Raw genomic sequence first — 18,275 nt, 5'->3', positions numbered from 1 at the left:
ATATGTGTGTGTGTGTGTGTGTTACATAAAAATCTTAAATATAAATAATATAATCTTAAATAAAATGTAGCAACTAACTAAAAAATAGATAAAATTTTTAGTTGTTAAATAAAACTTAAAATGAAAAACCTAAATTAAAATGAGCAACTAACTAAAATAAAAGCAAAATAATAAAGATAAAGTTTTTAGTTGTTACATAAAATTGACCAATGCAATAAATAAATATATAATAAATCATTTGAATATATATATATATATATATATATATTAATAAATAATAAATTAATAAACTAAAAAAAATTAAGTATAAGAAATAATTATGAATAAGTATTAAAAATTACTACAGTTAAACCTGAAGTAAAAAAAACAACTAAATATAACTATTTTTGTTAAAAATGTTATTTTTAAAATTATTATAAAATATTTTATTTTTATGTGAAGTATGTATTACATTTTAGTAAATATATTTAATAAAATGTATAAAAGCACTACAAAATTACTAAAATTAAAGTTATGATTGAAATAAACTGAAAATTAAGCTAAATTAAGATATTAAAAAACAAATAAAATGAGTAAAGCACATAAAAATGACTATAACTTAAATTAAATTAAAATTGAAAATACAAAAAATATTCAAAATTAGCTTTTATAGTAATAAATATTTTAAGCAATAGTAAAAAAAAATACTGTAACAAAATGTATACTGTAACAGTATATAAATAATGCTAAACCTTTGTGTACTATTGTAAAAATTGTGATTTAAAAGGTCTTGTAAAATACAATTAAAACACTGTTAAAAATAGTTATAAAAAACTAGATTTTAAAAGCCTTTTAAAGGAATCCTGAAGAACTGGAAAAGTAAAGAAAGTAAATGATAAAAATATGGATGGATGGATGGATGGATGGATGTTAATATTAAATCAGTAGAATACTATAGGGCCTACAGGGCCTAAGAAAAACACATTCCTGAGTGTATATGCGCTTTACTGCATATGTATGCATTCTCTTGTCTAGACATCGTTATCTGAATATTTTCTTGTTCCCCCAGATCCTCAGGAAGTCCAGCCCAGAGATTCGAGGTCGTATCCGGCGGGTGGGCAGCAGAGAGATGCTGACGGAGGCTAGTCCCCCCATACTGTCCACCTTCCTGCCTGACCCTGCAAAGGTGAGCCTGTGTCATGTTCCCCAGTGGCTTTCCTTTCTTAAAAACACCATTCATCAAGATATTAGAATCATGTCAAAAAGAGACTAGAAATTCTATACAGTGGACACTTTAACTTTAAACCGAAGAATACAAATGCATTGATATTTTATGATTTGACATGCATCCATTTTTAAGTTTACAAATACTTCATAGAGACACTGTTGCAGTAAAGATGGTAAACTGACTCTGACTAACACAACTCTTCTCCTGACTGCACCCGCATTCATGCAGAAGAACGGCCTGATTTGGCGCAACCATTTTTCCAGCAGTTCAGAATCGTCGCGCAGCAGCTCAATGACACATTGTGGTACGCTGTAGAACCAGGACGTGATCGCTGTTGTGCCAAATGATTGGTTTAATAACTAGCCCAGTGTACTTGAAAGCAACTGTCAGCATCTAGTTGCTTTTGAACAGACATTAAGTCTTGTTAACAAATTGAGCCTTATTGTAAATGGGTTAAAAACAGTAGTTTTTAGTATTTTTCCAGTGTTTATAAAAAAACTGGAGCAATTAGTTAGGTGTTTGATATTTTACTAGTTGTTAGTTTTGTGTTAGTAGGTTTTGTATTTGGAATCATGGAGTTCAGTGTGAAAAGCAGTGGTTACAAATTAATCCAGTGCTAAAACTGGTCTTTACCTGTGGTTTAGGAAAAGGTTGACCCATGCTTAAGTGTTGTGGGAAACCCTGTGGTTTAATTCAGTAGTGCTGTTTTCTAACACACATATTCATTTGTTTTTCAGGTAAAAATGCTGTCTCAAGTGGAGGTGTCGCGGGGGCAGTACGACCCCTCTCGAAACTACGACTCTCGTTCAAGCAGTCCCGCGAGCAGCGAGCACCCGCGCAGCCAGGACTCTCCTGCAAAAACCAAGCCCCCGCCTCCCCCCACAGCACTCAAACCTACCTACGCGTCCCGCAGCTCCAGAGGCCTCGTAAACAGCCCCCCAGTACGGGACAGCGAACCCCTGGAGAACAGTCCTGATGATCCCTCTCACAGGTCTTTCCTGGGCAAAGTGAAGGCCTTCGAGCAGATGGATCACATGGCCCGGACACAGAGAGTCATGGAGATCCAAGAGGCCCATAACGCCAGGGTGAGTGTTCATCATCTTTAGGCTTTGCATGAAGAATGACACAACAAAATAACAAAAATTGACTATTCTTTTTTTCAAAAACTCTTCACGTGAAGAGATCACCAATATCTTCTAGTGCTCAGTTGGCACAGTAGTTCCTTGTATTTGTCAACCAGTAACTTGGCATCTGTCCGAAATGCAAGTTCCAGAAACTTAACCTACATGTTGTCTAATTGGTCATCAATAAATTTGACCTACATTTACTGTAAAAGAAGCACATCACAATTTGTTGTTTTCGTTCTTTGTGAAAGAGTCAGTGGACGTAGATGATTTTTTTTTTTAACTCACCAAGCCTGCATTTATTTGATCGAAAGTACAGCAAAAAAAAAAATTGAAATCTTTTAACTATTTAAATAACTGTTTTCTATTTGAATATATTTTAAAGCGTAATTTATTCCTGTGATCAAAACTACATTTTCAGCATCATTACTCCAGTCTTCAGTGTCACATGATTCTTCAGAAATCATTCTAATATGCTGATTTGCTGTTCCAATCTGTTTATCTGAAATAAAAAGCTTTTGTAACATTATACACCATACTATTTAAAAGCCTGGGGTCGTTATTTTTTGATTGGGAAAGAAATTATAGAAAATAATGCTTTAATTTAGCAAGGATGCTTTAAATTGAGCAAAAGTGATGAAAAAGACATTTATAATGTTACAAAAGGGGGGGGGTGAGCTATTGAGCTATCCCTTTAAGAAGTAATTTTATTCCAAATTGGAAAATTGGAATTTTGATCTAATGCTATGTAGGCTGACAACACAACTTTTAATAAAAATGTATTATATTATTACTTTTGTTAATTTTAAATACACACATTTTTACACTTTCTCTTCTTAGAAAGCAGACTATAAATATTGATGATTCATCTTGCATACATAAATATTGTCTAATAAAATATTATAAATACCACTTGTATGTGGCAAATCATCATAGTTCTAAATTACTAATTTTCTGCCTAAATATTTATGCTAGCATGGTGTGTTTAATTTGTTTTCAGTTGGAGATTGCTCAGAAACTTCCAGACATCTATGCCATCCCCATGAAGTCTCAGAAACTGGACCACAGCAGGCCACAACCTATCGGGTAAGAGGCTGCTTTTGTTCTGAAGGTGTGGTCGCATAAGTGAAATTTTGCAAGTGAAAAAGGTACAGAAGTCACTTTCAAACCTCGCAGCTTTTCACAACTCAGACTTCGTGTGAAATTCCCAGTTGCGTGTATGCTACTGAACCGGCTGGATTTCATCCACAAAAATTAGCAGAATAAATGTGCGCTCAGCCTTTGACTGATCTTGCTGCGTGTGCTTTGCGTCCAGCTCCAGTGCGCGACCAGAGCCCCAGACGCCTCCTTGCAAGCTGCCATACACGGAAAGCCGCCCGCTTGGCCTGGGCGAGGAGCCAGGAGAGGAGTTTCGGCATCAGCTGGCGGAGCAAACCAAGCGCGGCTATTACAACACCACACAAAAGTATCAGGACACTGAGCTGTAGAGTTCCTCTGCTTCGGCTCACCCGCACAGCTTCACCATTCCACCAGGGCGCCGCCCTGCACCAAAACTGCTGCTGACTTGGAAGTCCCGTTTGCTTTTAAGTTTCCCACGCATAAATTTTGTCTTTTTCACTTCAGAGAAGTTCAACTTTCTGTCCTTGAGGATAGAATCTTATTGTTTTTTTATATATATATATATATGCATTTGCTTTAGTTTTGTTTCCCTCCGTGTGATCCAAGAACCATTTTCTTGCCTATGCAATTTTTTAAGTTTCTGCAACGCAACAGAAACGTCTCGCCACGAGTCTCTCTCTCTCTTCGCTCCATGAAAACCTTAAACCTGTCGTGTGCTACAGACCAGCTTTTTGTTACTTTCTTTTTATAAGCCTGATGAAGCAAAACTGTTTTAAAACGTCACTCTCTTTAAGGTTTATACTATCTTTGCATTCCTTCATTTCTGATCATGTGTGTGTATATGATGTAAGACAATACACTGGATTTTGTTACAACGTTTTGAAGTGCCTTTTACTTTACGAATAACGTTGGAGGTTTGTGGACTTGACAATCCAGCCCTCTGGACAATATTTTTGCTGCTTACAGCTCCAAGGAAAAACAGGGAAAAGTCAACACCAAAACCCTTAATACCATCCGCCCGTATCCTCAGTGTAGCGACAGCAACGGCTGACGACTTTCCAAAGGGACGCTTCACGAATCAGGTCGATGCTGGTTGGTTCGAGTGATTGAAATTGCTGTTGTCACGGTTTGTCTTATTTCAACCCCACCGCATCACGTTTTTAACACGCTTGATTGTACGTTGGTCCGCTTTACCTCCACGTATTGGTTCAAAGTGCTTCTAAAACTCGTGGATTATATTTTGATGGCTTCCACTGTGTGTGAGAGTCACACGCTGAGAGAATATTCCCTGGACATTTACGTTCAGGTCTACTGTGGAAATTCACTCTAATACACCAAATAAAATAAACTATATTGACATTACTGACTTAGTTGTGTGTTTTTATTAATCCAACAGGAAGTGTCCCGGAGTCCATTAACTAGTGGGCTATAAAGGGATCAGTTTTTCTCAAATATAAAAGAGAGTTCTTCCAAAAATGAAATTTCTGTCAGCGTTTACTCACCCTCATGTCATTCCAAGATATTTTGAAGAAAGCCCATTTCTGCCGCTGAATAAAAATACAAAAAGTCAATTGTGACTTTTTTTCTCACAATTACGTGATACAACCTCACATTTCTTTTTTTTTCTCAGAAGTGTGAGATATAAACTCGCAGTTCTGAGTTATAAAGCAACTTCGAGTTATAAAGTCAGTATTGACAGACAAACTTGGAATTCTGACCTTTTTTCCTCAGAATTGATTATATCTTGCAATTGTGAGTTTAAATCTCGGTTCTGAGCAAAAAAAGTCAGAATTGCGAGATGCAAACTTGTAATTGGAGAAAAAAGTCAGGAATTGTGAGATATAAACTTACAATTCTGACCTTTTTTTTTCTCAGAATTGTGACTAACTCACAATTTGACTTTATAACATGCAATTGTGAGTTTAAATCTCACAGTTCTGAGAAAAAAAGTCAGAATTGTGAGGTACAAACTCGCATTTACGAGAAAAGAGTCAGAATAGCAATTCTGACTTTATTTCTCGCAGTTGTTAGTTATATCATGCAATTCTGAGAAAAAAAGAATTGTGACTTTATATCTCACAATTCTGGCTCTATTACTGTGCCACTGAATCAAACAAAACGTGCATGTTTAGCTGATTATTGCTGCTGAAAATGGTCAATTATTTTATGTTTTGGGCTGTACTAATCAGTCAGACCAGGAAAAACATATGGAGTACTATAGACTGGCAAAAGTTACAACAAATCAAGAAGAGTGCAAAAAAAAACTATCTGTGTTTGTGTTTGGCCAAACTGAATTAGGATTTCCAGGGCAAGAATCTTGACAACATTTGTGTTTGTTTCTATCATTTCCAGTCAGGTAGGTGAAATATTTGGCTTATTAATACTGCTCATACGTATCTTTACCACCTGTTAACTTTAGTTTGTCAAAATATTGTGCCCTTTCCTGCTTACTAAGTCCTCCATATGATTTAGCAGCTTTCACACATTGTTTTCCATGTTTTAGACAGCATAAATTAGCAGAACAATGTATTCAGCAGTACATTAACAGTGCAATCCATGCTGTTGTTTACAATGAGTTTCGCCAATATGGCTGTGTATCCGGAGTAACTGAGCAAATCGTGAGGTAAGTGGAAACCCTCTATTCTGAGAAATAGTCAATTGCGAAATACAAACCCGATTCCAAAAAAGTTGGGACACTGTACAAACTGTGAATGAAAAAGGAATGCAATAATTTACAAATCTCATAAACTTATATTTTATTTACAATAGAATATAGATAACATATCAAATGCTGAAAGTGAGACATTTTGAAATTTCAGGCCAAATATTGGCTCATTTTGGATTTCAAGACATATTCCAAAAAAGTTGGGACAGGTAGCAATAAGAGGCTGGAAAAGTCAAATGTAAATATAAGGAACAGCTGGAGGACCAATTTTCCACTTATTAGGTCAATTGGCAACATGATTGGGTATAAAAAGAGCCTCTCAGAGTGGCAGTGTCTCTTAGAGGTCAAGATGGGCAGAGGATCACCAATTTCCCCAATGCTGCACCAAAAAAAAGTGAAGCAATATTAGAAAGGAGTTTCTCAGCGAAAAATTGCAAAGAGTTTGAAGTTATCACCATCTACAGTGCATAATATCATCCACAGATTCAGAGAATCTGGAACAATCTCTGTGCGTAAGGGTCAAGGCCGGAAAACCATACTGGATGCCCGTGATCTTCGGGCCCTTAGACGGCACTGCATCACAAACAGGAATGCTACTATAATGGAAATCACAATATGGGCTCAGGAATACTTCCAGAAAACATTGCCGGTGAACACAATCCACCGTGCCATTCGCCGTTGCCGGCTAAAAGTCTATAGGTCAAAAAAGAAGCCATATTTAAACATGATCCAGAAGCGCAGGCGTTTTCTCTGGGCCAAGGCTCATTTAAAATGGACTGTGGCAAAGTGGAAAACTGTTCTGTGGTCAGACGAATCAAAATTTTAAGTTCTTTTTGGAAAACTGGGACGCCATGTCATCCGGACTAAAGAGGACAAGGACACCCCAAGTTGTTATCAGCGCTCAGTTCAGAAGCCTGCATCTCTGATGGTATGGGGTTGCATGAGTGCGTGTGGCATGGGCAGCTTACACATCTGGAAAGGCACCATCAATGCTGAAAGGTATATCCAAGTTCTAGAACAACATATGCTCCCATCCAGACGTCGCCTCTTTCAGGGAAGACCTTGCATTTTCCAACATGACAATGCCAGACCACATACTGCATCAATTACAACATCATGACTGCGTAGAAGAAGGATCCAGGTACTGAAATGGCCAGCCTGCAGTCCAGATCTTTCACCCATAGAAAACATTTGGCGCATCATAAAGAGGAAGATGCGACAAAGAAGACCTAAGACAGTTGAGCAGCTAGAAGCTTGGATTAGACAAGAATGGGACAACATTCCTATTCCTAAACTTGAGCAACTTGTCTCCTCAGTCCCCAGACTGTTGTAAAAAGAGGGGATGCCTCACAGTGGTAAACATGGCCTTGTCCCAACTTTTTTGAAATGTGTTGATGCCATGAAATTTAAAATCAACTTATTTTTCCCTTAAAATGATACATTTTCCCAGTTTAAACATTTGACATGTCATCTACGTTCTATACTGAATAAAATATTGAAATTTGGAACTTCCGCATCATTGCATTCGGATTTTATTCACGATTTGTACAGTGTCCCAACTTTTTTGGAATCGGGTTTGTATAAACTCAGACTTCTGACCTTTTTTTCTCAAAATGGACTTTATAACGCAATTGTTTTTACAAAGTTTTTCTCACAATTCTGAAAGAAAAAAAATAATTCTGATATAAACTGCAAATCGCAGTTCTGACTTTGTAACTCGCAATTGCGAGTTTATATCACACAATTCCAAGAGAAAAAAAAGGTTGTGAGATAAACAGTAGCAATAACATTTTTACATTTTTTATTCAGTGGCGAAAACAGGCTTCCGTAGGTTTGGAACAACATGAGGTCAAGTAACTTATAAACACCCCAAAAACAAACATAATTAGCATCACAAATGAGCTTGGCTGGTTTATTATTATTTAAAAAAAGAGGTGTTATTTTACTGAAATTTCCCATCTGTGTTGTATAAGTAATGGAAATTGATTCTATCGTGAAACGCGGTCATTCCGTTGGGTCCGGTGAGTCGACTCTTGTCCACCGCGGTGTTGAAGCCGTTATCCTTGTACATGCCACTTTTCAAAAGATGCTCAGAAAACTTCCGACGACTTCCGCTAAAGGTTGTCTGGAAAAAATGAACAGTAACGTTACGTGTTAATACTATTGTATGAATAATCATAACAATAGGTCAATGTGCGTTGCGTAACGTTACTCACCGGCATCTCATGAACTGTCGGTTTTTTGCTTCCATATGTTTGATTTGTTGTTTGATATAAAGGGTTTATCGTTTTTTGTCTGAAAAGCATACTGAGGCTTATTATCATTTCTAATACAAGAAGATGGATCAACAACGTATACATAAATATGTAAATGTATAAGTTTAGCTTTAACCGTAACACCTGAAACGGCTAATCAATGTCTTCAGGATTACTAGAAATTTCCAAGCAGGGGTGTTGGAGCTACATGGTCCTTCAGAAGCAGGATTGGACACTCATAATGTAAGATATGCAACTAAAGAGCTAAAAACTAACATGTGAATACAACCAGTATACTTATTTAATAATGAATGAATAAACGAACGAATAAATATATTTAGGTCACGCATGATGCACTCCGGCTGAATGACTCTTCTCACCTGTATCCTCTGAAACACTCCGGATTATTAAAGCGAGCCGGTAAGTTTTTATCCACTTTGTACACATCGCTTGTCTTTATTTCGGTTGTATTAGACAACGGTTCAGGCTCAGCTCTTGTACCTTCATCCGCGGAATGATCGTCCATATTTCCGTTTGGCATTCGGTACGCGTGGTTGCTATCAACATTGTAACTAAGTGACGTCATGCGTCACAAATTTGTTTTCAAAGTTGGAAAATAAGTTTTTAATACTTTTTATTTATAAGTACGATAAATATTACAATATAGACCATTGGTCTGGACAACACTGGTCCAGAAGCGCTTCCTGTTTTTTTTTTAATTCACATATACAAATACATCTTAAAGGTGCTAATGTAACATTTTCATCCAGTCAAATGTATGTTGGTTGTATTTTTTTTTTTTTTTTGTGATGTTTGTGTAAAGTAAAAAAAAAGAAAAGAAAGAGGAAGTGTATCGGGACCAGTATGTTTACATCTAGTGAAATGGTCTATAGAAACACACTTATACAGAGTGAAATTACACGTTACAGCTATTTTGTCTTTTTATTCTCAAAGGTAATGAAAAATGATTTACTTAAGTAAAACAGGATGTCCTTTAAAGATAAACCTTATACCTTATATAGTGTCATTACAGTGTTTAAAAAATGGCTTACCTAAGGTAACTTATAGTTTCATAAGACAGTACTCCAAGACATTACAAGTCAATACCTGACTTGTTTCCCAAACATATATTTTGTTAATAAAACAAAGCAAAAAAAGGATTCAAACTTTAATGTTAAAGGCTAGAAATATTGATTAATAAAATGTAGACAATTTTACATTATTTTATTAAGTAAAAATAAAAAAATTAAACATGTTTTTACACATTACAGTTTTCTTGATATGTATCAATTGCATTGCACTAATTAAAATTTGTTTTATTACAAAAGCAAATAGATTACATTGCACATTTAAGTTAGCACATGTCTGTCAGGCGTCCACGGACCTCTCAACCTATAAACAGCAAAAGAACAACTGATTCAGCCATTATTGCTTCTTTGCAAAATGAATTATTCTGAGATTCATTTATTTGGACATCATGCAACCACTTCTAAATTAAATCTTAGATTTACATTATATTAAGTAGTTTTCTCATACATAGAAATAATAATAAAACCCAGATTTACAGCTAGACAAACTCTCAGTTTCAGCTGGAATTTGATTTTCCAACTGCTTGATGAATCGTCTTAAATGCTGCATACCGTTTATGAACATTTTCAGTTTTCATTCAGAATTTCCACTCCTTGGATTGTATGCAGTTTACTTCATTGCAAACCTAAAATGAAAACAATACAAATGTCAGTAGGTCCATTATCAAGTAGTCTCAAATGCCACAAGGAAATAGGTGTGGGCATGGCTGGGGTTTTATGCAAGTGTAAAGTGTGCATTTCTGCATTAATGCAAGTAAAACATCCATAATAATATATATACTCTTCTTCATGTGCTTTCAAACCTGCTTTGAGTTTCTCCACGCTGATAAACACACTGCCACAGTGCATTATTACTCACGGTACGAGTTTGAGTCTGGCCTAGCGCGTACCAAAAGTAATAATGGACTGTGAAGCAGTTAAAAAGGGCTCCTTTCTTCTCATCAAGGCACGACATTGCAAAATCAAACAGTTTATATCATTTCAAAACATAAGGAATTTAAACACATTTGCTACAATTCTGCATACTTTACCTTTTGCAGACTTCAGAAGTTGCATCTTAGTCTTCATCAGTGGCCCTCAGAGGTGCCCGATTAATCCCGAGAGGTTAAATCCATCCATTGCTGCAGTGATGGAGTTGAAAAACATGATGTAATACTTCAAACAATGCAGTATTGTTAGACTAATTAACACAGGCTTCTCTATCAGAAATGACATTGTTCAGAATAATGCTAAAAAGTTCCAGCCACAAAACGATTATAAACATGCAGTGTGCAAACCATTATATATATGAAAACAAATCATTTAACACTTCAACGCCCTGTTTAATATTACAATGTGCCAACAGGGGGCGTAATTTCATATAGCGTGATCAGCTGACCTAACGTGATTAAAGCAAATTGCAAAACTGTTTCTACGTTAAACTAAAATGCACTATAATTATTGTGTAATACTTTTCAACAAACAAATGTCAAACAAATATAAAGTAAAATCAGGTGATTAGCGTTATACTGCCAAAAAGACATCTAGATTTTGCATTAGGATAACTTTGGGAGTAAAGCCAACGGCTGACTGAAAAAACACTGTGATATTTCACATTGCAGTTTCCGTAAAAATATTACTTTAATGAACTAAAATGTTACCAATAACTTGGTACAATTAAAGCAGCTCCAAAAAGCATTGACATATTGTTCATTAGAATCCCAAAGTGGCATATAATGCAAAGTGTGACCCAAAATCCTTGGAAAAATGTTAGTTCTATAAACTCTACCTGAAAATTATGGATCTGTTTCCAAATATGTGCCGATCCAGCTGGTGAACCCGAGATACGAGGAGGTCCATAGATGAACGTCTGAGCTCCAGAAACGGGACTTTAGTGATGTGGTCATTGTAGCCTTTGCAGAAATGAAATGCCTTTCGTGTTAGAGGTTCTTTTTATTTCACCTTCCTGTGGAAGTGAGGAATCAGGATGGTCATTCCCCAAAGCGGAATTCCTGTGTGTGTTTGGAACTGATAAAACTGCTGTAAAGAACAAACTCCATCCTTCTAGAACCGCTGGAGTCTGTCAGTGAACTCAAGAATTTAGCATTCTTTTGAAGTGGAAAAAATCTGTTTTTAGAATTACTGCATCTTCTTATTATGGATTTTACATAGGTTTCATGTAGTTCTGCTTGGGGCTGCTGAAATATGGAAAATGGAAAATGAAAAACCTGTCCTCCGAAAAACATTCTAGTATTTATTCATATTTTGAATTTGCTTCTATTTTTATGCTTTCAGTGGTTATTTAAAATTTTTAGACTTTAAATATTTTCTATTTAGCAGCAAACAACTAATCAGAATTGCAATGCCAGGGCAGTAACTATCTATTTAATAAAAAAAAATCACCAAATATTAACACTAAAAGTAAACCACTGTAAATAAAGTAAAAACAAGAGGCCATCGGGTTTTAATTTATGCCTGGAGGTTAGCATGAGGTGGGGGTGAGAAATGCAGCATTTCCAGTGTTGGAGGAAACAGGAAGCTGCTGGTGGATGAAGATAGCAGGGTCTGCTTCATCCGAACAATAAAAATCTCACCCGCTCAGGAAAAGGATCTGCGTCAGCAGTGAGTGACAGATTTTAGAAAGACAAAATGGTGCCAAATCCAAAGTGGCGGGAGAAAATCAGTGTTTCACCTAAAGACCTCAAAAGCACAATGCCGTGATCTTTATATTTCGTCGAAAGTAAATTTCACATCGCCCTGGAATTACTGTTATGAAAAACTTCCGTAGGCAGGGTCAAACATTATTTCAGAATTACAAACCCTTTCCTTAAAACGTTTAACACACTACTTAGGCGCCCAAAGTATGTGGACGCTTCAACTAGGCTTAAAATAGACATCAGTGCATTAGATTACAAAATATCAAACCAAGTAAAACATTCCACAAAGGTAAGACAAGAAGACAAGTTTTTGAACATTTTAGAGTTATCAGACATCAGCTGATTACATGTCCAAAATGACACAGAAAGTGATGTTAGTGCTGAGAAAACTCTTTTAATTAATTTATAAAGCACTTAAAAACTACACAGTAGATCCGAAGTACGAAAAAATATGATGCAAAAAGCAACAAAAACAAACAATGCAATGTGACAGCATTTAAAAATGTCAGAGTTGGAAACATCTTGAAAAAAAAATGTATTTTCCCCCTAATTCCTAATAGAAAGGGTTAAATTTATAGATTTTGCATACATCTTCCTTGTAAATTTTTTTTTTTTCTATTTTATTAAAAAGTTTTCAGAGGTAAATCAATAACAATTATAATTTTAACAATGTTTCAAATGTGATTTATGAGGTTTGTTGTATTTTGAATGCAGTTTTTCTTTGTAAAAGGCAAAAAGTTGATCATACTGACTTAAGAGTTAAGGATTCATTAGTTTGAATATACATTGAACTATCATAACATCTTAGTTGATAGTTCAGTATACTTTATTTTTTTGACAAAACATTCCACGTTTCGGTCATAACAGCACATTTTCAGTAGTGACGGTAAAGTTTTGGTAGCGGCCACATCACATTACAGAATTTTAACTCTCATACTGAAACATTACTAAAATACTAAAAATGTGCATAACTGTATTAAAATTTAGTTCATATCCCCCAAATAAAGGATGACTGTTTTGGTAGTTACAATTTTAGGGAATAACACCCAAAATAAAACAAGGATGTAACTACCAAAACTTCACCAAATGTTTTAGTCGTGACTGTTTCGGTAGTGACAATTTTAGGAAATTTGTCATGAATCTGGCTGGTGACCTTCGGTCCGCTCATCACCAGATGTCGCCCACGAACAGTTCACATCACACAGACTGTTGCACTACACCCCGGACTACGTCTCCCATCACCCATCGCGCTGATTGCGCTAACACCTGTAGCCAATCAGACGCTCTATATAAGCCTTGGACTTCCCCTCGTATTTTACCGAGTATTGTGGTTTTTGCATTGTTGTTTCGCGTGAGTTCCCGTGTTCCCGAGTTCCCAGTGTTTAGCTTTCTCGCCTGGCTTTCTCGTTTTGTCTGTCTCGCCACCTGCCTTTTGGACTCCTCGCTCGTTTGTTCGGAATACCCCTTGCCTTGCTCTTTGGATTACGTTCGCCGCTGATCAACCCTCGCCTGCTTCACGGACTATTCTTGTGTTTTGCCCGAATATACCTGTTTGCTATTGTTCCGACCCTGCCCATGTTTATGACCATGTCTATGTCTTTGCCTGTGTAAAAGCTTGCGTATGGATCCGCTCGCTTCTCGCCCCCCTTTCCACGTTACAGAATTAACACCCAACAAAACAAGGATGTAACTACCAAAACTTCACAAAATGTTTCGGTCATAACTGTTTTGGTAGTGACAATTTTAGGGAATGAACAGACCAAAAAAAAAAAAGGATGTCACTACCAAAACTTCACCAAATGTTTTAGTCGTGACTGTTTCGGTAGTGACAATTTTAGGAAATTTGTCATGAATCTGGCTGGTGACCTTCGGTCCGCTCATCACCAGATGTCGCCCACGAACAGTTCACATCACACAGACTGTTGCACTACACCCCGGACTACGTCTCCCATCACCCATCGCGCTGATTGCGCTAACACCTGTAGCCAATCAGACGCTCTATATAAGCCTTGGACTTCCCCTCGTATTTTACCGAGTATTGTGGTTTTTGCATTGTTGTTTCGCGTGAGTTCCCGTGTTCCCGAGTTCCCAGTGTTTAGCTTTCTCGCCTGGCGTTCTCGTTTTGTCTGTCTCGCCACCTGCCTTTTGGACTCCTCGCTCGTTTGTTCGGAATACCCCTTGCCTTGCTCTTTGGATTACGTTCGCCGCTGATCAACCCTCGCCTGCTTCACGGACTATTCTTGTGTTTTGCCCGAATATACCTGTTTGCTATTGTTCCGACCCTGCCCATGTTTATGACCATGTCTATGTCTTTGCCTGTGTAAAAGCTTGCGTATGGATCCGCTCGCTTCTCGCCCCCCTTTCCACGTTACAGAATTAACACCCAACAAAACAAGGATGTAACTACCAAAACTTCACAAAATGTTTCGGTCATAACTGTTTTGGTAGTGACAATTTTAGGGAATGAACAGACCAAAAAAAAAAAAGGATGTCACTACCAAAACTTGTACTTTTGAAACCAAATATTTCAAAGTAACTTTTTCCGGTCGTAAAATTTTGGGGAATGAACACCCCAAAAAAAGTAAGGATGTAACTACCAAAACTTCACCAAATGTTTCGGTCGTGACTTTTGGTAATGACAGTTTTGGGGAAAGAACCCCAAAAAATACAAGGATGTCACTAATAAAACTTCACCAAATGTTTCGATAGTAGCTGTTCCAGTCGTGACAATTTCAGGGAATTAACACCCCAAAAAAACAAGGATGTCACTACCAAAACTTCACCAAATGTTTTGGTTGTAAGTGTTTCGGTAGTGACAATTTTAGGGAATTAACACCCCCAAAAAACAAGGATGTCACTACCAAAACTTCACCAAATGTTTCAATAGTAGTTGTTCCGGTCGTGGCAATTTTGGGGAATGAACACCCCAAAAAACAAGGATGTCACTACCAAAACTTCACCAAATGTTTCAAAAGTAACCGTTCCGGTCGTGACAATTTTAGGGAATTAACACCCAAAAAAAACAAGGATGTCACTACCAAAACTTCACCAAATGTTTCGGTCGTGACTGTTTCTGTAGTGACAATTCTGGGGAATGAACACCCCAAAAAACCAAGGATGTCACTACCAAAACTTCACCAAATATTTCAATAGTAACTGTTCCTGTCATGACAATTTTAGGGAATTAACACCCCAAAAAATAAGGATGTTACTACCAAAACTTCACTAAATGTTATGGTAGTTAACTGTTTTGGTAGTGATAATTTTAGACACTTTTGAGCCTTCTTCAAAGATACTAATCAACACATGGTTAGCTAGCACAGTTCTGAACATTTGTACACATATAAAAAACTAAATGTAATGGGATAACTCCCAAAAAAGTGTGCTTAATTGCAGAAAAAAAGTGTTCGGTAGTGACGTTCCTGAAACAAAACAGTTTACCTCAAAATGAAGGGGCCTATCTATTCATACCTTGTAGCTATGAGAGAGAGTGACACACAAATATTGATCATAAATGTAGGAGTCTAGTTAAAATCAGTCTCAATGAACTAAAACATACATTGTTTCGGTAGTGACATGAAAAATGCGGGACGCATTTTTTACGTAAAGGTTCAGGATCTACAAAGAAACTATAAAAGAAGTATATATTATATATTTTAACTTCGTAACAACAATGGACTAAAATGCAGTTTTTGTTTTTCAATATTGTTTTCAAAAGGGTTCGGGACAGCCACCTCTCAACTGAAAGTACCCAGTAAATGATGATTTTATATATATTAAGCTTACTAATATTTTAAATATTATTGTGGGTTTCAGTAGATAATAGAAGGATCTTAGTAAACATCTAAGCTTTGAATACTTACATGTAAATGCTTTTTAAATGTGTTTTTTGGTTGTGGGACATCAATTTACACCAATTCTGTAGAATTTTAACCTTCAAACCATAATAATGTAGTCTCACACCTGCCACAAAAAGAGATATTTAATAAAAAAATGAAAATTCTGTCATTTATTAATCGCCCTAATGTCATTCCAAACCCATAAGATCTTCATTCATCTTCGGAACATATGTTTGTAATAGCATACTGCCATATTACTCTTAGTACATTGTATAATGCAATTGTTCTGTGTGCATATGCCTGGATAGCCTGTATTGTATTACTGAACTAAAAGTACAGTAGGCAATGCTAGTACTCTTTCCTCCATACCAGCAGGGGGCACTGAGTAGCTGCACATTTGTCCTTGATATGGCTATTGTAAGTGTCTGGCCACTTGGCAGTGCCACTTCCTGTTACCCACCTTACCTATTTACAGTAAATGTGAACAAATCCCATGACCGACACTTAAGCAAAAGCAAACATGACTTTGTACCATCAGATACGTTAAAATGAAGAGGGTTTTTGGGGCAGGAAATCGGTTCTTGGAGGCTGAAGGATGTGTATTGTGGAAAGGCCTTTGTGATATTAGGGTGGGGCGGTCGAAGACGGCTTTAAAAAGAAGACGCTATTCAAACTTAATGAACTTGTTTTGAATTCCTCGCCTCCTGAATGGCAAAGCATTCCAGCGCTTCTAAATAGAGAGAAGAACAAACAGCGGAAGTGATGCAAGAAATTCTGTTCTTTATCTGGCATTCCCAGCCCTCACCTGCTGAACCAATCATACCCCCTCTTCCCCCCGCGAAGCCTCCTCAACTTTGAGCTCTAGATCGCCTTGTACGTTTTTAGGAGTGAGAGGAAGCCATTCATCTGAAGCTCTGAGTTCCTGTTAGAGGGGTCAGGCAAAACACTGCTTAGCAATCCAGGTTCCCGCGCCGAACGACCGAGGATATGACCTGTTACACGGTGTACAGGGGTTTCTTCAGAGTTCTGAGAAGAGGCTGAGATCTCCTGAGATTTTATGTAATGGTGTTTTGCAGACCGTCTAATCAAATAAATGGTGGCTACATTACATAACCGACTGCGAGTTGAGACTTTCTACACTTGAGTTACTCAGTTTAGGCTGTTCATCCCATCATCAGTTGTACTTCGAGCACACTCGTAATACTGGATAACATACATATTATTTTTAAACTTTGCATTGGTACAATAATATAACTTCATCAGAACAGACCTTTACAAAAATACCTTTACATTTTCTCTGTTGTCTCACAACATCTCATCGACATCTACAACTGTGGAACGTATTGTGGCATTTCTCATTTGTCATTTGTATGCTTAAAAAGGAGTTAACATACTTAGACTTCAGCAATACAAGCACTTGTAGAGCTCAAGATGGTGAAAGATATAGGATCACAAACACATTTAGGAATTTCAGCACACTTGATTTGGGATCTGGCGCCTCCTTGTGGCCACATTTACCATCAGCAGTTCTCAACTGGTGGGTCATGAGCTGAAAATGGGTGGCAGGTCTGTTTTTAAACAGATTTCAGATAGTGGGCTAAAATAATGCTTGTATTAGTATTTATTTATTTGTTATTTTATTCTATCATAATATTGAATAATAATTTTAATTTAGCTGGTTAATTTTTTTTTTGTTAATTTAACCTTTTCCCCTTAAATCAATTGGTTTTAGCAGTTTTTCTCTCTAAATCAACTGGTTTTAGCTTTTTTAACACTTTTTTTTTTGTTACATCAGCTGTTTTAGCAGTTTTTGTTAAATCAACTGGTTTTAGCTGTTTTTTTTTTTAGCTGTTTTTCCTGTAAATCAAGCTGGTGTTTTTAGTGGGGTTTTTTTAGCTAAATCAGCTGGTTTTAGCAGTTTTTGTTAAATCAGCTAGTTTTAGCTGTTGTTCCCCCTAAATCAACTGGTTTTAGGTAATTCAGATGGTTTTAGCATTTTTGTTAGCTGCTTCTTTTTAGCTATTTCAAATATCATCAACTGGTTTCAGCTGTTTTTTTCCCCAAAACCAATTGGTGATAGCTGATTTTTAGCTAAATCAGCTGGTTTCAGTGGTTTTTGTTAAGTAAACTAGTTTTAGCAGTTTTTGTTAAGTCAGCTCGTTTTAGCTGTTTTCCCCCTAAATCAACTAATTTTAGCGCTTTCTGTTTAATCAGCAGGTTTTAAGCTGTTTTCTTTCCCCCAAATCAACTAGCTTTAGCTGTTTGGTTTTTTTTAGTTAAATCAGCTGGTTTTAAGCAGTTTTTTCCCCCTAAATCAACTGGTTTTAGCAGTTTTTTAGCTA

The 18,275-nt window shown here is 36.7% G+C and overlaps 3 protein-coding genes and 1 long non-coding RNA gene across 4 annotated transcripts in view; 2 read left to right on the top strand and 2 right to left on the bottom strand.

Annotated features, from left to right (window-relative positions):
• LOC127169888 (tight junction protein ZO-2-like) overlaps positions 1–4,812 on the top strand; it is a 106,800-nt gene extending 101,988 nt beyond the window's left edge. The window contains 4 exon segments of the mRNA XM_051117555.1: positions 1,049–1,165; positions 1,945–2,292; positions 3,332–3,417; positions 3,647–4,812. Coding sequence (XP_050973512.1) covers positions 1,049–1,165; positions 1,945–2,292; positions 3,332–3,417; positions 3,647–3,818 — 723 coding nt within the window. The 3' untranslated portion in view covers positions 3,819–4,812.
• Positions 4,813–5,062: 250 nt separating this feature from the next.
• On the bottom strand, positions 5,063–9,080 carry pierce1 (piercer of microtubule wall 1). Its single transcript, XM_051117564.1, has 3 exons — positions 8,751–9,080; positions 8,332–8,410; positions 5,063–8,240 (listed from the first exon to the last, which is right to left on the bottom strand). The coding sequence occupies exons 1-3, from the start codon at positions 8,954–8,956 to the stop codon at positions 8,058–8,060; spliced, it is 468 nt and encodes a 155-aa protein (XP_050973521.1). The 5' UTR covers positions 8,957–9,080; the 3' UTR covers positions 5,063–8,057.
• The window catches only part of ift81 (intraflagellar transport 81 homolog), an 83,257-nt gene continuing 73,538 nt past the window's right edge, over positions 8,557–18,275 (top strand). Inside the window, exons 1-2 of the mRNA XM_051117558.1 lie at positions 8,557–8,613; positions 8,712–8,790. The gene's annotated coding sequence lies outside the window, so the exon portion shown is untranslated. The remainder of the gene's footprint in view (positions 8,614–8,711; positions 8,791–18,275) is intronic.
• LOC127169892 (uncharacterized) lies at positions 9,578–11,385 on the bottom strand. The gene is made up of 4 exons (XR_007828289.1): positions 11,227–11,385; positions 10,490–10,579; positions 10,011–10,084; positions 9,578–9,762 (listed from the first exon to the last, which is right to left on the bottom strand). It is a non-coding gene; the product is annotated as an uncharacterized LOC127169892 (long non-coding RNA).

The sequence above is a fragment of the Labeo rohita genome, chromosome 8 (assembly GCF_022985175.1).
Source record: "Labeo rohita strain BAU-BD-2019 chromosome 8, IGBB_LRoh.1.0, whole genome shotgun sequence".
NCBI classification, from domain to species: domain Eukaryota; kingdom Metazoa; phylum Chordata; class Actinopteri; order Cypriniformes; family Cyprinidae; genus Labeo; species Labeo rohita.
This window is presented reverse-complemented; position numbering and strand designations above follow the sequence as displayed.

Coding starts and splice junctions, on each gene's coding strand:
- pierce1 (XM_051117564.1), bottom strand. CDS start 8,956: ATGACGTCACTTAGTTACAATGTTGATAGCAACCACGCGTACCGAATG. Junction 8,411..8,750: donor GAGTGTTTCAGAGGATACAG/GTGAGAAGAGTC, acceptor TATGCTTTTCAG/ACAAAAAACGATAAACCCTT. Junction 8,241..8,331: donor CGACAGTTCATGAGATGCCG/GTGAGTAACGTT, acceptor CATTTTTTCCAG/ACAACCTTTAGCGGAAGTCG.